This window comes from Engystomops pustulosus, chromosome 2 (assembly GCF_040894005.1).
Source record: "Engystomops pustulosus chromosome 2, aEngPut4.maternal, whole genome shotgun sequence".
Taxonomy (NCBI): domain Eukaryota; kingdom Metazoa; phylum Chordata; class Amphibia; order Anura; family Leptodactylidae; genus Engystomops; species Engystomops pustulosus.
The window spans coordinates 134698546-134724306 of record NC_092412.1 but is presented as its reverse complement, the minus strand read 5'-3'; the positions used below and the strand labels follow the sequence as shown (position 1 = coordinate 134724306).

The following is a 25761-nucleotide window of genomic DNA, read 5'->3' as shown; positions in this document are numbered from 1 at the left end:
ATATTACATGCCAAAATCATTATAACATTATCAACTAATTTGGTGTAATGGTGTTCATTGTGAGAACTGTCTTATGATTAACACCATTGCACCAAATGGACTGATTATTAGGATTTTTTTATTTTTTAAATTCTACGTGGGTTTTGCCCCCTTGATATGAGGTGGAAGGTGGATATCCTTGGGCTTCTTGATTCTAGTTGAGTGCTGGAGAAATCTTGGCCCAAAGCAGATTTCAAACTTCTTCATCGAAATTATTCTGCAAGACTTGAGTGTTTGTAGGTCAGCTCCATGCCTTTCAGGCCAATAACAATCAGTTTGATCTGATTTATTATTTTTCAGATGCTTTGTTTAATTTCTTTATGGATTCTTTCATTGCTTGTGCAGTTTGGTATGTCTTGTTGGGATTTATTATTGGTAAAGCCCCCCTAAAAAAAACCGTAAACAAAACCCCTCAAACTGGGCTGCTCTAACAAAGCAATATGCTCGCTCGGCTGTAGCACAGGCGAGCATACAACCACGCATTGGAGAGCGCTGCTTACCCCCTGCCCTCTCCACAGCAAAGCATTGTGGCCGGCCATAAACACAGGAAAAAGGATAGAGAATGCTCTATCTTTCTCCTGTGCACAGTACCACTGCATGCACCATAGCCATTTATGGGGACGTATAGCTAGATGCAAGTTACGTCCCCACAACAGCAGTGTGAAAGGGGCCTTGCTTGACAATGTGTACAAATAAGATCAGTCAGTGTTTGTTGCATTTTACCAACACAAAGTAGTTCTCCGCAGATTTATTCAAGGTAGAATACATGAAACCGATGCTTAAAGAGAACCTACCATCCAAATTAACCCATTCAAAATAAATACTTCTTTAAAAACTATGATTAAAAAGCATTGGCCTCATCTCTAAATGGTTTCTTTTCATGGCTGCAATGTTAAAAATTATATGTTTGTAAACTTATATGCAACTAATTAACAGGTCTCACTGACATACGAAACATTGAGAGAGAGAACTCTGTTACATCATTGTTAACTTCATGTTATGTGACCAGGGTGATGCCATCTGAGGTTCTGATACATGGGGTAGATGTTGCAAATGTATGTATCTGATCACATGAAATCACAGTATGCCTCATAAGAGGCCATGTGAGGTGCAGAATTCCATGGAAGATGGGGAGGAGTAGAAGTCCAAGGAGGAATGCATGTGATCAGCTATATACATAGGTTAGACTTTGCAAACTGGTGAAGGACCTTAGATGACTTCAACCTGTTCACATGACAAGACGAGAATAGGCATGGGACATAGGGAGGAGTAGATAGTAGGGGTGGGCCAAGACGGAACATGTTCCCTATGATTTATGGGGATGTCAGGGCAACAAGCTTTAACTAGCAGAAGGTTGTCAGTTGGGATCCCATAGAGGATCCCATTAACTATCACTAGCTGTATTTGTAAAAATGTGGTGACAGGTTCCCATTAAATAAAGAATATAGCAATTACACCACACACAGATTCAGAGTAAAAAAATATGCTCTTGTTTAATTACATAAAGAAACAAAGCAATTGTAACAAAAATACAGAGCTTTGGTGTAGTGAAAGTCAGTTCAGCTTCTGTTCAGAGTCTGAGACCCCAGTGTATGAATAGGCTTTCCCAAGTACAATCCGGTCACGTAGCAGCTTGAAAAAGGCATAATAATTACTGAAAAGGATGAGGGCTAGAGAAATGGTGTGATGCCACTTCTCTGAAGACAGAAGTGAATATAACTGGTAAAATATTAGAAATCCTTCCAGCGTTGTTAAAATGTTCAGAACTCTCAAAGGATTACTAAAGAAAAACTGACAGGAGAAAAAAAAAAAAAAAAATGTTAAAATATTTATACATTTTTCATTTGTGGGGTCACAACCATAAACTAAAAAAATTTTCTCAAAAGTGTAAAAAAAAAATAACATTTATTAACCAGCACAGTCTAAGAAAATTAACTGGTTCTACAATTCTAAAGATGGCCAATTGTCTCAATCCAACAGGAAGTTATTGTTTTCTTACTGGTTGCAAAACCTTAGCCAAGTAATATTTTAATATGGTATAGAACTACCGTATATACTCCAATATAAGCAGAGTTACCTAATTTTAAGAAAAAAAACTTGGGAAAACCTATTGACTCAAGTATAAGCCTAGGGTGGGAAATGCATTGGTCACAGCCTACACTCGGTATATAGCTAGCCAGGACATATCCTAGCATGTAGCCAGTAGCCCATGTCCTTTTGTATTAAGCCAGTGCATGCCCTCTCAGTATATAGCCGGTAAGGGTTTTTCAGCAGATTTTCCGTGCTGAAATACTTCGCCTATATTCAAGTATATACGGTACTTTGGTGCTCTGCAGGAGGTACAATTTTGTATTTACGTTTTCCAAGTGGCATAACATTGTTACTTTTTTTGCTACGGAGCTGGTTGATGGCTTGTTTTTTGCGGGACATGTTGTACTTTGCACCATTATCATTCTGGAGTACATATGTTTTTTTGATCACTTTTTATAGCATTTTTTGTGGGATTGAATAGATAAAAATCATAATTTTTGGAGGGTTTATAACAGTTTTTTTATTACGGCGTTTATTGTGCGGGTTCAATAATTATTCACTGTTATTCTACGGGTTGTTACTATATATGTGGGGTTTGTGTTGTGATTTAGACTTTTTTTTGCGTTATGTCTCTTTATTTGTTTTGGGGCATATTTATAGATTTCTTTATTTTTTATTGAATAACTTTTTTTTTTTTACTTTTTAACTTCTTCCACCATGGGACATGAACAAGCAATCGTCTGATTGCTTGTTCATGATAATATCCTGCAATACTCATGTATTGCAGGATATTAGCAGTGTCAGCCAGTAAGATGACGTCACTGACTCCATCTTACCGGCAGTTCTTGCAGGCAACACTGTCCAGATCGGACCCCAGTGACGCCACAGCAATGATCGGCACCCTCGAAAACTGTTCGGGTGGGGGGGGGGCATCGTGGGGGAAAGACCCCCCTGATTCCACTTCAACCGCGGGTGTTACACTGGGATGCCGGCTATATGTTAACATCCGGCACCCCGTGTTTCCCAATGCCGGTTAGGTTCAGATCTTGACGCTGAGCGTTAAGCGGTTAAAGAAATTTGGCACTAGGAGATGCCTACTAAAGTGCTAAAACAAACACCGCAGTACAATGTAAACGCCAGACCGCTCTCAAAGCTGTCCTGTGTATTCATGAGGGGGCGGGATCGTGGGTGGGTTTAGGGAGCGGTGACTGCCGAATGACACGCGGCAGTCACCGCCGGCCTATGGAGCAAGCTTGGCGGTCCGACGAAGAGGCAGTGTTAGACAGCGTTATCGGAAGTTTCCGGCAACACTATCATTCTAACACTGCGGCATTTGTTTCAGCACTAGGAGCTGCTTAATTTAGTAAGGTGGTATGTCGGACAATTCCCAGGTCCTGTAAGTAACCAGTAGCACAGACTATTCTTCATAACCTCATTTTTGTACTGTGCTAATAAAATTCTCTTTAAACTTCTTATTTGTCAGAAAAACACTATAAAAGGTTTGGTAAACAACGTAAGCAGAGCCCTTCTGGATTTTAATGACATTTTCTATGTTCATTTTAAACATACATAGCGTTGGGTTGGTTGAGGTGAATTTGGGTACTTATCTCTGTTTGGTTTTAGTTTGTGTCCCTTAAGTTATAAAGATTAGAAACGTACTAAAATTGTTATTAAAAAAAAAACACACAAAAAGAAAAGAAATGTAATAGCAAACTTACATGGAACCGAAAATGAGACATATCAGAGGGAATTGCCACATTATAGTGACCAACCGCTTTATATACATTCTTGTTGTGTTTCACCAACACTCCCTGGGGCCACATGCACTCCTCCATCCACCTGCAAAACAAACATTCATTGAATAATGCCTTCCCACCCTTAGACAATCAGTTTAAGGTTTGAATCCTCATGGCCAGTGCACATGGCACATATTAATCAGATCTTGAAGTCATCCTCAAATCCACTGTATGCCCCCCCTGGTTTCTACTGCAGTTCTTCACATGCATAAAATTATACAATGAGTCTTATACTTAAACCACAGCATGGTAGGGGTCATGGTGCCATGATCTGCTTGCGCAGAACATTTGTGGCAAACTCTGCCTCCACTTAAAGTGAATTGGTCAGATTTTCAGGCACCAAACCTGCCTCAAAATGAGCCATGTGAAAAGGGCCATACAGAGTATTAAAAACACAAATAAGGGTATAGACGATCTCTTTAGTTTCTATATTATATAAAAAAATGAAAGGTTCTGACTGGCTTATACAACATCTGTGTGTCATGGTATATATTTCTCAGTCATACTTCTACTAATACGTACAGATAAAAGAATGATTAAACAAGGGCAGCGCCTATATTCTAGTGTTCACAATAATGTACCCTCCTGTAATCGCTCAAAACTATTGAAATCATCTAAGACTTGGGAGGCCAAAAATACCATTTTTGAACACAGAAGCTTTAGGTCCAGAATACACACATTTTTTCCTCATGTATTGCTATGAGCTCATGCACACAGCGGAGGATTCTTCAGCTCCATGTCTGAGCCTTGTACCCAGAGAGAAAAAAACAACAACTCAGAGCAGGTCCTATTTTTGGACATGCTTGCTGCTCTGAGAGATACAGATGGGGGAGATTTGTCTTAAGTGTCTGAGGTAAAACAGTTCCAGTTGCCTACGGAAACCAATCAGAGCTCAGCTTTCATTTTATAAACAGCTGTGGGAAATCAAATGCGGAGCTCTGGTTACCTTGGGAAACTAGGAGAGTTTTGCTATTAAACTCTCCTGATAAATCTCCCCCAGTAGATCTATGTGCGGTTTATTTCGAGCTACTGACATCTGCCAGTCTTCCGGTTTTTTGGCAATGACATACAGTGCATTTTTGCGGCTATAGGGGTCAGCCTCAGCAAAAGTACGGGTGACAAACAGTCCACAAAAACCACCAAGAGAACTGTAGTTTACAGCCATAAAAAAATACAATTGTGCGCAGGAGGGGACTGTAGTTTAACCCCTACAGGACTGCACCATGTAAATATACAGCAGCTTTTACGGTGACAGATTGCAGAAAGGGCCAACTTCAAACTGCTATATCTCCTGAACCCTGGCCTCTAGAAACACTAATCTGTGTCAAGTTAAAGGACACCTGTCATCAGGTCTGTGTCACTAGTCCTGTCACTACTACCTGTTGGAGCAGCTCACAAGGATCCCATCCCAGCCTTTATCTAGTTATTTCATACATTATTCATTGTAAAATCATCTTTTCTTTATCATGTAAATGAGGCTGGTCACATGGTCAGAGGCAGTGATGTCACCCCTGTTCCCCCTCCCCTCTCCTCCCCCTGCTCATGTCTGTGTGTAATGTATAGTAAAGCATAGTTAGTGCATCTGCTGACATGCTGCATCCTCCTAATATACAGGTGAGAGACACAGACATCAGCTACACATGAATCTGACATGTTCTGCTGTAACATGGCTGCTGCCTGGAGCTGCTGTATCTCTCCTAAACACACACATATGCACACAGGCTGCAGGGGGCGTGGCCACCAGCACCAGGAAGCACATCATTATACGGCTGTCAGTCAAGCACTGGGGGTGTGGCTGTGCCTCCCACTCATGAATAGAGTGGACAGCTTGAATATGCTAATGCTTCATTGGACATTTCACAGGTCATTTGCATACAGCTTTAGGACCTCATTGCTTAGGTTTACAGGCATGTAGAGGGACAATAAAGGGATAGAGGCAATGCTCTCTAATGGCAGTTTATGAAAATATATTTAGTTTAGGGGGGTTATTTTGCATGACGGGTTCTCTTTAAACAGGAGAATCATCCCTTTAATTTGTTATATTTTGTATGAATGCTTCACAGAACCGGAGATATCCATTCTTTAATTTGTGCTAAAAAGTTGATTTTTATGTACAGTTTTCTATTGCGGATTATAAAATTTTAACCCCTTAACAACCTGGCCCTTTTTTGTTTTTTCAATTCCATTTTTCACTCCCCACCTTCAAAAAAAATCTAGGACTTTTTTGATTTTACACGTAAAGAGCTGTGTGACAGCTTGTTTTCTGCCTAACAAATTGCACTTCATAGTGATGGTATTTAATATTCCATGCAGTGTATTGGGAAGCAGGAAAAAAAATTCCAAATGCAGTGAAAAAAAAATGCATTTGCGCTGTTTTCTTGTGGGCTTGGATTTTACGGCTTTAACTATGCGCCCCAAATGACAGGTCTACTTTATTCTTTTGCTCGGTGCGATCATGGGGATAACAAATTTGTATAGGTTTTTTTTTTTAACTTTTTTTAATTCTTACTATTTTTTCAGACTTTTTAGGGTACTTCCTATATTACAGTATGGCAGGACATTGTAATGAATGGGTTAAAACAAGACAAGGGAGGACCCAAGGCTGTCATGACGACAGAGTCACCGAGATGACAATCTTTTGAAGCCGCCGCCAAGCGATCGACGGGAAAACACCCGAGATGGATGTTACTGGTAAGTCTTTTCTGCAATATATAGCAAAAGCTCACCAGCTATGGACAGGGTTCAGCCCGTGAGCTTTCTCCATGCACCTGCACCCAACGTGCTCCGTACTATTGCGGCACGCATAGGGAAGGGGCTAAGAGTGGATATCTCTGGTTCTTGCAGGCATCCATAGACAATACATATAACATATTAAAGGGGTAACGTTCCTGTTTTTTATGACACCAGAATTTTGTCTAGGTGTAAGGGCTCAGGAGATGTAGGCGTTTGAAGGGTGCCCCCCTCTAGACATTCAGCAGAATGTACAAGGACCTGCAAGCAACAATTTCATTATTGCAGAAGTACATGCACCCTCTGCATCTGTAGCTGAACCCGGGAAAGGGTGATGGAATAATGCTGTGCATATTTATAACCTAGTTTGGTAAAAGTTAGACGGTCCCCTACTTAAGAACACCCGACTTACAGACGGACCTCTGGTAATTGGTAATTTACTGTACTTTAGACCCAGGCTACAATAAACAGCCATAACAGTTATCAAAGGTATCTGTAATTAAGATTTAGTGTTGACAACCCATTTTAAAAATCCGATAATCATAGAGACCAAAAAAAAATTTTGCTTGGCGTCACAATTATATAATATATAGTTCTCACTTACATACAAATTCAATTTAAAAACAAACCTACAGAATCTATTTTGTATGTAACCCGGGGACTGCCTGTACCAAGATAAAGTCTTAAAAAACCAAAGTTAAATTTGCTATGATATGTAATGCTTTTCCAGAGATATCACCATTTAAAGGGGTTATGCCATGAAACAATTGACTGCAAAAAGCTGTCAAAGAGGTTAAAATATTTCAAAAATCTATTTGTAATGGTTACCTGGAATTAAAGATTCCTTTCTATTTGTTATTATGATGCTTATTCAGCCTCTATTCTGCTCCACACAGAAGCAGATGTGGGAGGGGCCTAGCCAGGCACATGCACAGCACTGACAGCAGCAGTTATTCCACACCTCAGTGCTACAGAGCGCTCAGCCTTCAGAGTCTCCTTCCACCTGCAGTGCTCAAATAGTCCCTGCATTTACTGATCCAATAGAAGTCCAATAGAAATGTGTCATACGCCCCATGTTAAAAGTGCACCAAAAAAAAGTTGGTGCAGTCTGTCAAAGCAGTGCAGGGGGCATCAGATTCATGAAGAACGTGCGCCAGAAATCCTGAATCTGGCGCCCCCTGCACACTACACAGGACACTGCACATAGTACACATGTACTATGTACTCTCACAGCATCATGGTCGGTCAGGCTGACATGCATAGATAAATAGGTGACAGCTTCTCACATTGTACTGATCTTTAGCTACTTCCCTGCTAGTCAGGCACAGGACAGCAGTGTAACATGGAGGGACAGTGAATGGAGGAGAGTACAGGAGGAGGACTGCATCAGGACAGATCAGAGCTCAGCCTGTTACTTGTGTGATCTCTGCAGCCTCCTGTGTGACCTGACTAATGGTGGAGGGAGGAGAGGGCTGCTGCATTGCTATGATCCATGTTAGGGGGACTCCTCTGTGCAGCAGATAGTCATGTATGTCTGCAGTTACCTTGTATCTGCTGCTGTAGGCACCTGTGTGACCTGACTAATGGTGGAGGGAGGAGAGGGCTCCTACATTGCTATGATCCATGTTAGGGGGACTCCTCTGTGCAGCAGATAGTCATGTATGTCTGCAGTTACCTTGTATCTGCTGCTGGAAGCAAGTGTGGAGCAGTGGAAATCACCTCATTCACTGGTGTAGACGGCTGAGCTCTCTGCCCCCATGTCTCACTTCCTATTGGCTGCAGTGTGTCAGGTGATCTCTCAGTGTGGAGTGATCTGTAGTGCAGAGCAGCTGGTAGAATGTTTGTGCGCAGACTCGGCCAGATCAGCTGTTGCTCAGGACGGGACACAGCTACCACTAGAGGGCGCCAGCAACCAGGACAAAAGGAGTTCTCTCAGTAAGCCTGCAGATTTTGTAATAAGTGTAAATGGTGAAAGTACTTGTCACAATGCATTGGACCCAATTACAGCCATTTGCTATGGTGACACAACCCCTTTAAAGAAGTGCATAGCAGAACGTCAAAAATTTACCTGGTCTTTTTGGCAGCAATGACCATCGGTACCAAAAGGGTTGAAGGTTTACAAAAGCACCAGCTGCATGCCACAAATTCACAGAATGATCTATTATCCTTGAAGCTCAGCTACCAACCTGATACCTCAAATAATCAGCTTGCTTATTTATACAATGTGACTCCTGTCCAAACTTTCTCCTAATCCTAATTTAACAACTGCATTTGGAGACAATAGGTTAAATACTCACGAGTGTTGGAGCATGTTGGAACATAAAGCTGGGTCCACTTTCTGCCAGCAGCCAAGGTGAGCAGCTGCCTTATGAAGCAGATCACAGTACCGTGCAGGCAGGAGGTGCTGGGTGAGTATTACTGAAGTGCTCAAGGAAATTTGAAGAAAGAGCTCACATGACCAGCGCTTGTCATAATACTGTGTGTTCTAAAAATAGAGGCAAAATCAATCTAATATAAGCACACAAATCAACTAGTGGAAAAAGCTGTGGTGGCTGTTTAAAGTGATGGTTCTATGTGACAGTCTACATTGCATATATAATCTACAATAAAAACTATACCTTGACAAACCATACAGGCACAAATGCTACATAGTATGCAGACAGCATAGAACTGAGCAGCACCTCCCGAACGCGCCAATTGAAGTCCAGCTTCAAGTAGTGCACTTCACTGCGAATAAGGTCTGGTGAAAGGCAGCACGCATGTGTTGGAAGAGGATCTGTGCTCGGTCTCCACATGTGCTGCAAGACAGTCAAGTAATCCCGGCCAGCCTTATCAACAGACCCCAGATCTCCACCGACTCGGGCGCTGGGTACATGGGCAAAAAGGCTCGAGCGACGGAAATCATACCCCAGGTGCAGAAAAGGGATGTACATACCAAATCTAGAAAAAAAATAAATGTTTTGTTTTGCTTAAGTAAAAGAACAATTTGAATTAATGACGCCACATTTAAAAATTTAGGCCACGCAATAGGTTAAAGTGGTTATCCTGTTTCAGCAAATAAATGTTTTTATGTTGAATATACGAATTTTTCAATATCCGTTCAGTATATGCTATATTATTACATCTATTTATCTAAAAAACAATATGTATGTACATATTTTCTTAACTTCTAATAGTTAACTTACGGATAGCATAAGAAGAGAAGGTTGAGGAAGGAGTGGGTTCTGAACAACAAGATTATGGAACGACATAAACTCCATCCCGTTCCCGTAAGAACAGCAAACCGAGTGGCCACCAGGAGTAAAGAGTGCGGGAGAGAAGAGGTTCCTCCCTGTGAGGCCTGAAAGATGAATAATAAACAGTCACGAGAACACATATTTTTTCCTGACTAGAATTATACATGTAGTCACCATACCTCCCGCACTATGGCTGCAATTAATCTCCGAGCGAGCACAATTGTTGTGAGTGTCAGCACATTAAAGTCTATCAGGTGGAAGTTCTACAGGGAAAAGTAAACAAAGTAGGAAAGATCAAGTTGGAACAGAACAAAACAGTCTTCATATGTAAACTTTATTTAGCCATAACAGACACCAAGGAGTAAAACATCTCAGAAGATTATGGTCAAAACAAAAAAAAACAAAAAAACACTTGCATGCTCGGTTATACTGGACATTGTGAAGCAACTTTAACCCTTTAACGACGCAGGTTTTTTGCCCATTTCTTGATTTCCACCTGAGATCAACATGAGCCAACATTTTTATTGCTACTATTTTGAGGTCTGTGCGACATTTTGATCACTTTTTATTTCATTCTTTATGTGATGTAAGATGGTGTAAAAGTCGCGTTTCAGACATTTGGGTGTTATTTTCCGTTATGGGGGTTGCTGCCGGCAATAACAATTTTTATATTTTGATAGATCGGGCATTTTGGGAAGCGGCGATACCTAATGTGTCTGATTTTTACCATTTATTACATTTCATATCAGTTCTAGGGAAAGGGGTTTTTACTTTTTTTTTTTTTATTATTTTTGAAACTTTTTTTTAAATGTATTTTTCTTTTATAGTTTTTAGTACCATATACTATACTACTGTATTGCAGTAAATGGCATTTTTGCACATTTTTCAGTACAATGAGCCACTGGATCATTGTAACGAATCTGCATAAACTATACAGCCTTAGGTTTGACGAAGACCCGAAGCTGTTATGGCAACTGATCGCCTCCCCTAGTGACGTTCAGGGGAACAACAATCGGATCCAAGATGGTGGCGCCCACGCGTCGCTGTCTTTTACAGACATATAAAGCTCCATTTACTTATAGGAAATATTGTGCCAATATTGTGCCAACTTGTCAGGCAAATTAACCCCCAAAACAAAGTATATTTTCATAAACTGCCATTATAAAGCATTACCCTTATTCCTTCAATGTCCCTCTATGAGCCTGTAAACTTAAGCAATCAAGTACTAAGGCTGTGGTCACACGTCATGTTTTGTTGGCATGTAACACACGCATTTTTAAACAGCTGAAGAGGGGATTTGCCTAATTACATTGCCGTCAACATTGCATTTACAAAACGCATGTGTTAACTTATATGTTAACAGTTTTATATAGTATTTAGTTCGACTATTATCTTCTGTAAATTTAAATTTCTTAAATGTAACAAGTAACAGTACAATAGTATTTTTGCCACTTAGTGACATTAGGCCACCTGATATTAACCTGACCTTAACCAGGAAGAATAAAGTAGCTTTTGTTTTGCAATAATGTTTTTTAACATACATTAGAAATTGTACCATGTTAACTAGCTGGTTGTTACTCACCAGAGAAGTATGTGACGGCGGGTGGGATGGTGGGTACCACCAAACAGTCCTGTAGATATTGATGTAGTGCACAAACAAGGCAATTAGGTGACACAGAAATAGCTGCAGCTCAAAAACTAGATGGCGATCTGCAGGTAGTTCTGGGATTTTGCAATGCTGAAGGGGTACTACTGTCTGTGCTGCAAGAGGGGGACTTGACAATCCTGTATTGGAACTACTCCTAAGTAGAGAAAAAAATAAAAGAAAACATTGGCAAGTTTCCAACTCAAAGATAAAAAGTCCAAATCTGTACATTGAAATTAAAGAAAGATCTCTTCTATGGAGCCAAAACTGTAGCATTGAAGCCATATTTACATGGAGAGAAATAGATGCAGATGTGCATTGTGGATTGTACACCACAAATGTGTGCAAATGAGGTTTCAAAACTCCACTCACATAAAACTGGAGAATTCAGAATTCGGACAGTTTCATGTGAGGTCTACAGTGTGTGCCTTCCCAACTGCAGTTCTGTGCTGGCACACTTTATGTAAAACAAGTGAAAAAATTCTGGCACAGCTGTACAAGTGAAAGAGAGCAATGCTGAAAAACTGACGGTTTTGCATACCTTTTTGGTCAGAATAGGAGTTTTTCATGCGCATGTTTGCACTTTTACTGCATTTTCAATGCTTTTTCATAAGCGTTTCAAGTCACATGACTCTTCAGTTGGTACCCATGTGCCATTTCCTGCCTTTTTTCACATCACCTAACAACCCATCCATTAAAATGAGGCTGCTTTCCTAGTAAGCTCTCAAGCTGGACCCGGGGAACTAGCCCCAAAATACTCACCTGATTGGGTGCAAAGAAGAGGAAGGGAGCTTGGGCCACCGCTACTCCTCACACCGCCTCATATATGACTGGCCGGGCCGCTGAAGACGTGCCCGTCATGGCAGACCTCATCGACCTGGCGCCTCCTCCACTATCCTCGGGGTTGAGCATCACTCCTGCCTCGGCCATTTCTTCTCCAGCTGGCGCTGCTCCCGGCCTCCTCTCCAGGATTCAAGATGGCGGCGCTGAGCTCCGGAGATTGCCGGGACTCGCGGCGCTGCCGAGTCACAGCCATCAAGACATTCACCAACACCCAACGCTCTGGGAGCTAAGATGGCTTCCCGGAGTACTGGTGAGTCCAAGGACCCGCGGAAGAGCGGGTCTGCTAACAGCCCCCTTGTGACACAGACTCTAGGGCAGAACTGACTTCAGGCATTTCAGGATCTATGAAGCCAGCAGTGAGCCCCGGTTCATACTGAGACCTGCAAGGAGGAATAAGCTGCAGTGCGCCTCCACAGCACAGTCTTCGCAGTAGGGAAATACTAACTCCTTTCCTCACCAAGGTTTTTAAGAAATAATCCGAATATACTTGGTGTGAGCATGGGAGACACACATTGTAAAATAGCATTTTATGCTGTATGATCTTTTAGTGTATGTTTCCAAACCTTGGATCACGTTGCCAACTTTACTCCAAGAGTTTAGCCTTGTGAGTAACTAAGATTAATTACGCAAAATCTGAAGCCCTCAACATTTCTCTACCAGAGACTGAGGTTCAACAGACTATGGCACACTTTCTGTTTCGATGGCGTACAGACTCAATTAAATATTTGAGTTTAAAAATCCTGGCAGATTTGTACTTGCTCTACTCCCTTAAATATACCCCATTACTTGAGCGCACAATGTCTGACCTTTCCATATATGATAAAAAAAATGTCTCTCCTGGTTTGGGCGTATTAATGTCCTTAAAGGGAACCTGTCACCAGGAGACCCATTTTTAGCCCTCCCCCAATCCCCACAGAGCATAGTACATATGCTGCCAAAGTGTTTTTGCATAAAAATAGGTTTTACAGAAAAAAAGATATGTTATATTATACCTTTCATTAGCATCTGCTGTGTGACTAGGCAGTTGCCTAATGGGAGGGGCTGGAAAGGAGCAGTTCTCCCCCACCCTTGGGAAACATGTGACCTTTTCAAATATATGAAAAACTCCCCTCACTCGGGATTGGCTGTAGAGGAGCAGGGGGTGTCGCTAAGCCAAGTGATGGGTGTTTTCATATATTTGAAAAGGTCACATGGAGTAACTGTTCCCCAAGGGTGGGGGGAAAGTGCTCCTTTCCAGTCCCTCCCATTTGGCAACTGCCTAGTCACACAGCAGATGCTAATGAAAGGTACAATACAACATATCTTTTTTTGTGTAAAACCTATTTTTAATACAAAAACACTTTGGCAGCGTATGTACTATGCTCTGTGGGGACTGGGGGAGTGCTAAAAATGGGTCTCCTGGTGACAGGTTCCCTTTAAACAAGAAAAAACGGAAATATCACATAGCCATAAGTATTCAGACCCTTTGTCTGAGTATAGAAGCGCCTTTTGAGCTAGTACAGCCATGAGTCTTCTTGGGAATAATGCAACAAGTTTTTTAACATCTGGATTTGTGAATCCTCTGCTATTCTTCCTTGTAGTACCAAAAATATCGACATTTCTGTTTTTTTCTGTCTACATGGGGTGCAGAGTATACATTGATGAGCAAAAAAAAAAAAAAACTTTTTTGATCTTACCAATTGACCACAGTGAAACAAACTGAAAAAATAAAATACTTTAATCCCAACTGTAGAACATATTCTTCCCCACATCCTCAGGTATTTTAATGACAATAACGCAACAGAACATAAAGGTTTTTACAGTTTGCACTATAGTAACAGTGTAGGGAAATACTGAAGTATGCAAGTAGCTCTTTGAGGTAACATTAGAGATGAATTGGTGATTACATAAATGTCCTAGGCATGCAGATTTCGGAGCCTCAGATTTTCTTGCCTGGTTGTCTATGGTTTACTAGTAGAGATTATTGGACAGATACCAATATTTAAACAAATAAAATATTGACCTAACTTCTTTAACCACTACCTGGCTCTGGATCTCACTCCGCTCACAGTTGGAGCTCCTCCATGGACGGCACCACCAGCAGATCCAGGCTCACAAAGAGGGGTGCGGCAGTATGATGTCCGATTTGGGCCCCGGCGGCCCCCAGCCATGTCTGGGCTTATCTATTTCAGTCACAAGCAAGACATGTACCTGCTATGAAAAATAAATTTAAAAGAAAAAACATTATTGCATTAGAAGTATGAACTGTACACATGTTGAAATCATATAAAAACTGTAATTACTCAAAACAAAATAATTAAAAATACCAAAATTAAAAATTATACAAACGTTCAGTTGTAATAATACACCAGTAGGTACCAGAAAATAAAATTATAAGTAGCATTTTATTAAAAAGAATCATTATTCAGCCCCAAGCATGCAACCGTTTTGGGGGCCGTAACCCTGCCCCACAGATCATGGCGTGGTGAGCACACATTGCCCAACTACACCGTGATGGAACAGGGTGGCCATGTTGCAAAATACTGAGAGGTTCCTATTGTTGGATCAATTTGAGGCTCAGCAGTTTGGCTTCCTATGGAGAGGGGAGGGGTGAGGAGGGTTCAACCCTTCCCTTCTACAAACAACCTTATGCTTTGCCCAGGTTAGCATAATGTGCACATCACTGATGAGCATCAGATCGGCTAGCTCTATTTCTGTATCCAAGATGATAATCAAGGAGAATAAAAGTGTTTTTGTGCCGAAGAAATAATGAAGAGGACAGAAACCATTACAACATAATTAGAGTAACCTATAAGGTAATCCTCATGGTTTATTTAGGGTTTTGTGTTGAAACTGCAATAGTTCCACTGAAGACCTATTGTGTCACTAAGATCTATAGAACCCTGCTTGTAAAGGCAAATGTTATAAGCGATTCTCTAAAATTTCGGGGGTCCAAAGGAAGAACTAATAGTAATCTAAAGGCCACCGGTTGGTATCCCTAAAGGTTCTGTCCTGGGATCCTTACTCTACTCTGTCTACACCTCTGGTCTAAGACAGCTCATTAAGTTTCATTGCCTTCAATACCACTGTTAAGCTGATGACATACAGATCAAGATCTCTGGCCCAGACATCACCTCTCTGCTAGCCGGAATTGGAGAGTATAAGCCACATCCTTCTCTTCCGGTTTTCTAAAACTTAACATGGGCGAAATGTAATTCAATCTTTGCTCCACCTAACTCATCCCTCCCCCCATCCCTAAAGTTCGGTGCCTTGGGGTAATTTTTGACCAAGCTTTATCCTTTAACCCTTCCAGACATGTGCTGTGTGTATGAAGAGGGCTCACAGCCAGAGCCCTCTTAATACACGGTGGACATTTGCTGAGTATTGCAGCAAACTGCCACCAGTAACACCCCCAATCGGTGTCGGCACCGATTTAAATGCCCCTGGAAAAGCTGACGGAGGCATTTAAATTGCGGTGGCACCGCCATCTTCAATTTTCTCACTGTCTCCACATGACCTTCCTAGAAGCAGCAATCAGTTACCATGGCAGTCTGGAGTCACTGTTCATGCCTGTTCATGAGTCATGCCTCATCTTTGGCAAACGCTTAGAGATCAGTAGAAAAAATGCCATTTACTGCAATCGCAGTAGCATTGCAGTATATGGCAGAAGCGATCAGACCCCCTTGGGTTCAAGTACCTTAGAGGGGCTTAAAAAGTGTAAGAAGATCAAATCACCTGACTTTCCATAGAACTGATATAAAAATAAACAAATCATAAATATGTTAGGTATTACAGTGTTCCAAAAATCCCAATGTATTGAAATATCAAACAGATTATCCCCAATGGTGAACTGTAATAGAACCCAAATGTCCTACTAGCCACTTTTTTTTGCCATTTTGCAACTCCTAGACATTGGAATAAAAAGTGACCAAAAGATTGTACAGTCCCCCAAATGGTAGAAATTAAGCAGCACGGGGGATCCGATCAATACAGGGAAGACCCTTAGACACCGCGGTCATGCTTGATCACAGCGTAAGGTGTTTCTGATCGCAGGTGCTAGAGTGTGGTGTCAGCTGTAATATACAGCTGACACCTGCTGCTTCTGGTGTCAACTCCATTTGTGCACCATCGCCAGAAGCTGGACGTAATAGAACGTCCCGATGCAGGAAGTAACTTCCCGCCGAGATGTCCTATTGAATCAAGTGTGGGGAGGGGTTGAGCCTCACATCCAGGCCCTCACTAGTATACAAAATTGCTAGCCTGTATCCTCACCATCTCCTGCTTGGGCTATTGCAATATTATTCTCTGTGGTCTCCCAGCTAGCACTAACAGAATCCCCCCCCCCCCTCCGTAATCCATCCTTAAATGACTACTCAGTAAATAAAAATGCTTCTTTCACTTGTTAAATGCAGGTCACAAAATGAAAGAAGACATCCAACTGTCTGCTAGGTGCAACATCCTTTTTCCTTATTCCTGGGGCCATATACATAAATACAAGCTTCTATCAATAACTGACCCACATATTATCTATTTGATGACTTTATAACTAGAGCCTGACCGATTCTGGTCTTAATAAGAAATTGTGGAGCTGTCCTTTAAGCAACTACTCAATAGTGACAAGTGATGGAGCCTATAAGTGAGATCTCCAGGCTGTAGACAGAAGACGTGCAGTCCCCTACGGCTTACACAGCTTGAGGGGGAGCACTGACTAGCCTTGCACCAAGGAGTGGTCCCACAGTATGTATTACCCTCCAGGAATAGCTAAACATGGCACACACTTACCGCCCCCGCAGCACAACATACACAGTGTTAGGCACTCCGGAGCAGACATACACATACACGGCAGGACCTCGTTTACTTTGCCTCCACAGAGGTTAAGAAAGCAGTTCAGTCACCCCCTCCCCAAAAACACTCACCACTTCTGTCCGGCGGGCACGCGCCTTGTGTCATGAAGCGCGAGCACGCGCACCGAGACCCAGTTCGTCAAAAGGGAAGCGGGCCTGTTTGCGTCATGACATCAGACGCCTACGCCGTCTGCTCCACACTGGGCATGCGCGGTTACACTGTCGTTTCTGTAAAAACCTGGGTTACACAGCGTGTAGGGGGAAATAACAGGGAAGCTTCTTAGGGCGCTGTGGATGATGAGGAATGTAAATTGTAAGCTTATTGTTTAATGGAGTTTAATAGTAAAAAAAAAAAAATAAAAAGCAAAATTTATGGTTAAAAGAAGAATTATGTACCCCTCAGGAACTAGGCTGGCTATGTAGACTCACTTGACCACATCTGCATTTATTTCCTGCACCACTGATTTCTGATCCTAAGTTCATATAATGGAGATTCCTATTGAGAAGAGGCTGGTTGTTTTCCACACCAGTTTCAAAATATATGCACATCTCCTGTATTGCAGAAACCAAGGTTTGGTACCCATGTCATATGTTTACAGTACATGTACACGTCTGTTAACAGAGATGTATATGTGCTTGTTATCTGCGGGAAAAATTACTTTTCTGTGGTGCCATTTAATGTTCCGTGCAATTTACTGGAAAGCTGGACAAAAATTTAATCTTTTGTACAAAAAAAAACATATTATAACAATAACTTTTCCACAATGGGAGTACAAACCTATTTAAGGTGTCATTTTTTGAGGTACGCCCTGACATTGTAATTTATATATATTTGGAACCTTTATGACTGCTTGATCATTTTTTAATTCAAATATTCATAGATAGAAAAAGTGGCAATTCTGACATTTGGGCACTGTTTTCCATTACAGTGTTGACGGCCGGGAATAATCGTTTTTTATATTTTGATAGATCGGGCATCTTGAGACGTGGCAATACCTAACATGTTTATGATTTTAACTTTTTTACTTTTTTTTTTTTAAATTTACTATTATTTCAGACTCAATTCATACCTCTAGGGTACTTTGACCCTCCAGGGTCTGATTGCTCATATGATATACTGCAATACTACTGTATTTCAGCATATAGTAATTTTACTGCTCATGGCAGGCTATTGGAGATCACTATCCATGGCAGGCCACGAGTAGTCTCTACTAGACTCTAAGCTGCCATGGCAACCGATCAACGCCTTCAGATGAAGTCATAGGTGGCGCCCACAGTAGCTCTGTTGGGTACTGCTGTCGTGTTTGACTGCCAGCGTTGAGCATGGCAGTTACAGGTGGTTTTTAGCTGTGTTATACAGCCAACATGGGCTGTGTATGGAGAAAGCTCAGACAGAACATCACATATGTGCCCTGCCGGGTTTAATGAGTGGGATTTCTTACATTATAAATGAGTTTGGGACCATCAGTTGTGTTGTGCAGTGGTCAGGTGGATACACAGCTGATAGTCCTACTGAATAGACTGTTAGAATTTGTATTATGGCTAGAAAAAAAGCAGCTAAGAAAAACGAGCGACCATAATTTTTTTTAAAACTCAAAAAAAAGGTCAGTCTGAAAAATTGAAAAACTTTGAAATTGTTCTTGAGTGCAGTTGGAAAAACCATCAAGCGCTACAAAGAAACTGGCTCACATGAGGACTGCCCTAGGAAAGGAAAGATCAAGAGTCACCTCTGTTGCACAGGATAAATTGATCCGAGTCACCAGCTTCAGAAATTGCAGAACAGCAGCTCAGATTAGAGACCAGGTCAATGCCACACAGAGTTCTAGCAGCAGACACATCTACACATCAACTGTTTAGAGGAGACTATGTGCAGCAGCCTTCATGGTAAAATAGCTTCTAGGAAACCACAGGCAACATACAAGAAGATACTTGTTTGGGCTAAAAAACACAAGGAATGGACATTAGACCAGTGGAAATCTGTGCTTTGGTCTGATGAGTGCAAATTTTTTAAATCTTTGGTTCCAAACACCATGCCTTTGTGCAACCCACAATGATTGGATGAAAGGACTCTACATGCCTGTTTCCCCCTGTGTTGCATGGAGCAGGAGGTGTGATGGTGCCACAGCATCTTGCAGCGGCATATTATTCCATCTGACTTGCGTTTAGTTGGACCATCATTTATTTTTCAAGAGGACAATGACCCCAAACACACCTCCAGGCTGTGTAAAGGCTATTTGACCAAAAAGGAGAGTGATGGGGTGCTATTCCAGATGACTTGGCCTCCACAGTCACCTGAAATCGAGGTGGTTTGGGGTGATTTGGACCGCGGAGTGAAGGCAAAAGGGCCAACAAGTGCTAGTCCAACAAGTCTCTGGGAACTCCTTCAATACTGTTGGGTGACCATTTCTGGTGACTACCTCTTGAAGCTCATCAAGAAAATGCCAAGAATGTGCAAAGCAGTAATCAAAGCAAAAGGTGGCTACTTTGAAGAACCTATAATAGACATATTTTCAGTGTTTTCACAATTTTTTGTTAAGGATTTAATTCCACATATATTAATTCATAGTTTTGATGCCTTCAGTGTGAATCTACAATTTTGAATGAGAAGATGAGTCCAAACTTTTGGTCTGTACTGTATAACTGGGGGCTGCTGTTGGTATTAATTATATGTGACTGGGGGCTGCTTCTGGTATTAAGTGCTGCTATTACATATATATATTTGTAGAGGGTAACTATATAATTATTCAGGGATAATAATATATTGAGGGGGACCCTGTGCATTATTTAGTACATAGTGGCAGTGTGTTCAGATGTATGTTACTTAGTAGCACAGTGTGGGGCATAGTAGTTATCCAGGGGTACTATACTATAAATACTGTGATATTTTTAGTGGCACAGTGTGAAGATTTGTTGCAACGACCTGACTGGCTGCTAAACTCTGCAGAGATGGCCCAGAAGAAGTCATGGTGAGGTTCTATAGCTGATGGAGAATTGTCACTTTTGAGGAGCCCACCAGGATACGAAACAGGATGGACTAAGCCAAGACAGAGGATGAAGAAAAACTGTGACTGATTTAATTTGTAAGTGATGTCTATCTCTGCTCTCAGCCTTTTTTGTGCAGTACATTTAATGCCGCTATATTTTTACACACAGCGTATTATATGCTGGTTTATATTTGTGTGCAGTATAATAAGGTACAACTGTAAAGTCTAAAAACTTTTGCCTAACTCTGCATTGAGCAAAAGTAAGCAATTCTCTAATTTACTCTAATTAGCTATCTGCAGGTGTTTAGCAGCTAGCAGAGGTTTTACCTTGCCCCCAGGCTACTCTCCATTTTCCATGCTTCCTGGTAACCATGGGAAACCGTATAGAACAGTTAGAGACAACAGGAGGCTTGTTAGGAAGGTCTGTAGGACCTTTAGTGATGTCACGAGCATGTAACTCAACACATGCTTCGGGTTGTCCAAGTACAAACATGCTGTCCTTAACCCCTTAATGCCGAAGCCATTTTTTTCACCTTCCTGAAATGGCCCATTTTTTAAAATCTGCCTTGTGTCACTATAAGTGGTTATAACTTTGGAACGCTTTAACATATCCAAGTGATCTTGAAATTGTTTTCTCGTGACACATTGTACTTCATGTTAGTTACAAAATTTTGGTGGTATGTTTTGCATTTATTTATGAGAAAATCAGATATTTGGTGAAAATTTGGAAAAATTCTCAATTTTCGAAATTCAAAATGTTCTACTTTTTCCACACATGAGTCATAACACCAGAAAACGTAATAACTAACATTCACCAAATGTCTACTTTATATCTCCGTGGTTTTTTATACATACTATCATTTTTGTAAGCTGTTTTTCACGTTTTCATAAAAAAAGCAAAATCCTGCTATTGAGGGACCCTCTCAGGTTTAAAGTCACTTTGAGAGGCCTAAATCAAAGTAAAACCCCATAAATTACCCCATTATAGAAACTACACCCCTCAACGTACGTAAAACAACTTTTATGAAGTTTGTTAACCCTTTAATTGGTTTACAGGGGTTAAAACAAAATCGGATGCAATTTTGAAGTTAATTTTTTTTTTTTTTACTAAAGTGTTTTTCATAAAATGTACAAATTCTCAGTGGATTAAATACCAAAACGCTCCACAAAATTTGATACCCAATCTCTCCCGTGTATAATAACACCCCATATGTGGTGGTAACCTGCTGTATGGGCACACGCCAGGGCATTGAGGGGGGAGCTGCGCCGTTCAGAGCAGATTATGCATTGTCACTTTATAATGGCTATACAATCTTTATTTTTTTGGCAATTTGGACATATAAGGGCTTATTTTTTGCGACATGAGATGCACTTTACAAATACTTCATTTTAGTGGGTCTGTAGCTTTTTGATGAGATTTTATTAACTCTTTAATGTATGGAGGAAAAGAAAATTGTCAATTTTGGGTTCTTTTTTTTGTATATTTTGGGGGTCGTACACCGTACACTAAAAATACTATAATATTTTTTACAGGAAAAAAACGAATATAAAGAAAATCTCATTTGTTTTTGCATCGCCATCTTTTTGGAGATATAACTTTAATATTTTTTGACCAAAATAAACATAAAGCGAGGGGTGTGGGCATAGGATCTCTATCTCAGATAACCCCCCTCTATTTTCATATAATACAACCAAACTGTTGAATATCCTTAAAAGATAATAAGTCAGATAAGTGCCAGACAAAATAGACTTTATTAAATAAACAAGTGGACGGCAATACAAAAGTAGCAATAAAAATCTAAAAACAGAGAGTGCCAAAATAAACACAAAATCATGAGCCAGTTGGGAGAATCAGACCTGGTATATGAGACATGGCATCAGTCAGAGTCTTATATGGAGATCCCCAAAGTAAAGGGGAGACATTATACCTCATATGGAGTAACACCGAAACATAGTTACCTATACCAGTCTAACAGGCACACGCTGTACACCCCGACACGTGTTTCGCAAATTGCTTTCTCAAGGGGAGTGTCTAGAGTTCCACTTGGTGAGAACTGGCCTTGTGCTGGCCCTTTAAATCTCAGAGTATCGCCGCACCCTAGAGAGCAGAGACGTAAGCGGGAGCCAGGACAGGTCCAGGAGCGGGGAGAGGTGAGTGCAGGTCCGGGGATGGGGCACGCCACATAGCGGAGCACAGGTGTATCTGCAACACGGATCGCGGGAGAACCCATGACATAGTTCCAGGTGGACATATGTCCACATGGCAGCAGAACATGGGTGCACCCGTGATCCGAGACATGGATCGTGGGGTCACCCATGACAATAACTAGAGTTGCCAAGTATTCTCCAGAGGATTTCAATTGGGTTTAGATCAGGACTCTGGGTTGGCCATTTCATTGTTTCAGTTTGAAGGGACTGCATTACCTGTTTTGCTGTGTGACAGGTGGCATAGTCCTGCATGGAATTGAGTGAAGGAACCTTGTGCTGTTGAAGAAGGTTCTGATACACACTTGCACTCACTCAGTGTAGCTGTATGAGAGGTCCAACTCCTGCTACAGAAAATATTCCCCAAACCATGCAACTTCCTCCACAATCTTTCAATGACTTCTTTACACACTTTTAGTTCAGTCTTTTGTTGATGAACATAAGGTTCCAAATAAATTAAACTTTGTTTCATCACTAAAATGAACTGGGACCAACTCATGCTCCTCAGCAAAGTTGAGTCTATCCATTTAAAGGAAACCTACCACTTGAAATGTAAGCTGCAAATACCGAGCACCAGCTCAGGGTGAGCTGGTGCCGGAGCTTACTTTCGTTATTGCCCTAAACCGCTGTATAAACAGCGGTAAACACTTTTTAATGTTTATATCTGAAGCTGCTTCGGCGCACGGTGGTACGCGCTCGACAGCTTCAGATATAAACATATATCACCCTGAGCTGGTGCTCGGTATTTGCAGCTTACACTTACCATTTCAAGTGGTAGGTTTCCTTTAATTATTTTTGCTTCTTCTTTTTTTGCTAATGAGAGGTTTGGACACTGCAGAGTGGGCTTTTTGCCCAAATGCTCTTAAATGTGGAAACACTGCCTTTACACTTCTCGGTGCTGAACTGGCAAGCAATTCCATTTGGAGTGATCAAATGATTCAACCCACTGAAATTCTCTGTATTATCCTGTCCTCTCTTTCATTTGTCTTTCAAGTGTGACCAGACTCTCTTGCTATGGCTGATAGGGTCACCCATTTAACCTTCATATGGACCATATGGACAACCTGCTGCCTAGAAATTAATTGAGGGAATTAGTACCAGATTAACACCAACAATTTGCAGGTATCTCAAAGTGTTCTTTTTTTTATTCTGTGAAAATATACAATATATGAAATAAGATTAAAAAAACTGCAATTTTACTTGTGTTAGGATATATTTCTGTTGCTTTTGATTGGTCAAATAAAGTAACCTTCTTAAGATTGTGATACCTTTTAATGGCTAACTGAAGCATAAGTGACCCAGATTTTAAGGAAACAGCAGCAGGGTGTACAGAAGTGGTGGATGGACTTCCGGTTCCGGCTCCAGCATGTGAAGACAGGGGACAGCGGAGCTCCGCAGCACATAGCCCGCAAGTGATCGCCCCGCCGCCCACACGCACAACAAGAGCCGGAAAATAAGGCTCACGGACCAAGTAAGCCGAAGGGCAACACTCGAGAGGCGGCTGGCGCATAGCAACGCCATAAACTAAGCGGGGACGGAGGCATAGGAGAGAGCCGCATGGCCAAGATGGCGCCGAACAGCGGAGCTACGCGGGGACCAGACAGAGGAGGATGGGGGTGAGTCAGACACCAGCAATACATCCAGCCAGCAACCAGATATAAATTACAAAAAACTGGCTAAAGAAGTGGTGCGTAGGGGGGGCGTGGCCTGATGCCGAACTAGGAGGACGTGCGCCGCGGAGCTCCCGGGACCCGGCACCCTATCACCCTTCCTAGGCAGCCATCCTCCACCTGTACCCCCTCCAGCCTGCTCCCCGGTGGCGCGGGTACCTTCCCCCACACTCCGGTGCCGGTATCGCGGAGGTCTCCGGCTCCGTGCGGTCCCCCCGCACTCCAGCTCCTGCAGCCTCCCACGTGCCCAGCGCGGCGGCGGGACCATAGCCGCCCGACATCGCGGCTGCACACCGGAGCGGTGAGGGAAACCCCCCCCCCGCCGCTGGACATACGGAGCCGCCGACCCACTTGTAGGATCGCGGCAGCGCTCCAGCCAGCCCTGCAGCCTGCCGGAGGCGCCATTATACTGGATTCCCCTGCGCCGCCTGAGGACTAGGCGCGCAGGGTTAACCCCTCCCTTGCCGGACTGCAGCCAGGAGTAAGGTAGGGAAGTAATTCCCCTGCTGCTGCCCACCTCTCACCTGGGGACCCCAAGCTGTGCAGCCCAGCACTGAGTCCTCCATACTCCCAGTGACCCCCTGCCCGGGTTCTGTTTTATATTAACCCTTGCAGTGCCGCTGCAATTTCCCACGTGGGCCCTGATTCTATTTCTGCTAATTACTGGACGCTAGGCTCCTCGATTGTTTATCACTGGCCCCCTCTGCCCAGACGCCATGGGTAACCGGAGGAAGACGGCTAAATTGCTCAAAGCAGCGTCCGGGGTGTCTGCGCCTCCATCGGATGATGAATCCGTCCATGAAGATCCTCCATTCCAGTCCCTGGAACCCCTGGATGCGCAGGAATGCTCCACATCCCAAGCTGTTCTTGCACAGATTCAGTCGAACGCTGCCAAAAAGTTGGGGAGATTCTCCCGCACACAGCCCTGCTCTCCTCAGGGGTCCCCAAACTCCTCTCCCTCCCTCTTTGAAGGCTCCCAGAGCCCGCCACAGCTTGTAAGCTATGAAGAGGGCGCTGATCCGTCTGACGCGGCCACTGAGCTGGACCGCAAATTTGCAGAGGTGCTGGCGGCCATTAACGGATGCCAATCCAAACTGGTCACCAAGGTGGATGAGCTGCGACAGGACTTTGTTCTTTTAAGACACGATGTCCATAAAGCTAAAGAGCGAATCACCGAAACTGAGCGCAGAATATCTGAGGTGGAAGATGTCCAGAGGCCTATGCCGACACAGATCAGAGAGCTTCAGCGCCAAATGTCTGCATCCATCGACAGAGCGGACGACCTCGAAAACCGCCTGCGACGGAACAACGTCAGAGTGGTTGGCCTCCCTGAAAAAGTAGAAGGGTCTGACCCTGTATCCTTTTTTGAAAATTGGCTCAAAAATTTGCTTCCTGCAGATACCTTCTCCCCGTTCTTCACAGTGGAAAGGGCCCATCGTGTGCCATCCCGCTCTGGCCCCCCAGGGGGCAATCCAAGACCCTTCCTGGCCCGGCTGCTGCACTTTAGGGACAGGGACTCTATCCTCAGGGCTGTCCGTACCAAGGGAGAAATTCTCTATGCCAACAGCAGAGTGTCCTTCTACCCTGATTTCTCTGCATCCGTCAGGAAACAACGCGCACAATTCACTGAGGTCCGTGCCCGTCTCCGTGACAAGGGGTATAAATACTCCATGATGTACCCTTCCAAGCTCCGAATTGTGGACGGACAGAAGACTCGATTCTTCACCTGCCCAACCGAAGCACTTCACTGGGCTGATGC

General features: G+C 42.6%; 1 protein-coding gene and 1 long non-coding RNA gene across 5 annotated transcripts in view; one reads left to right on the top strand and one right to left on the bottom strand.

The window, feature by feature from the left end:
• Nucleotides 1–1506: 1506 nt before the first annotated feature.
• TMEM39B (transmembrane protein 39B) lies at nt 1507–17367 on the bottom strand. Of its 4 annotated transcripts, none has more exons than XM_072136591.1 (9): nt 17216–17367; nt 14343–14513; nt 11415–11634; nt 10012–10095; nt 9782–9936; nt 9215–9536; nt 8894–9081; nt 3789–3909; nt 1507–1830 (listed from the first exon to the last, which is right to left on the bottom strand). In XM_072136591.1, exons 2-9 carry the CDS (start codon nt 14468–14470, stop codon nt 1594–1596), a joined length of 1455 nt encoding a protein of 484 aa, XP_071992692.1. In that variant the 5' UTR covers nt 14471–14513; nt 17216–17367; the 3' UTR covers nt 1507–1593. The 4 variants fall into 4 exon arrangements, with proteins under 4 accessions (XP_071992692.1, XP_071992694.1, XP_071992693.1 ...); XM_072136593.1 differs by having other exon boundaries at nt 14343–14510; nt 17216–17342; XM_072136592.1 differs by lacking the exon at nt 17216–17367 and adding an exon at nt 17082–17206.
• LOC140118544 (uncharacterized) overlaps nt 17314–25761 on the top strand; it is a 47990-nt gene continuing 39542 nt past the window's right edge. Inside the window, exons 1-2 of the long non-coding RNA XR_011853212.1 lie at nt 17314–17456; nt 20034–20223. This is a non-coding gene — a long non-coding RNA (uncharacterized lncRNA). The remainder of the gene's footprint in view (nt 17457–20033; nt 20224–25761) is intronic.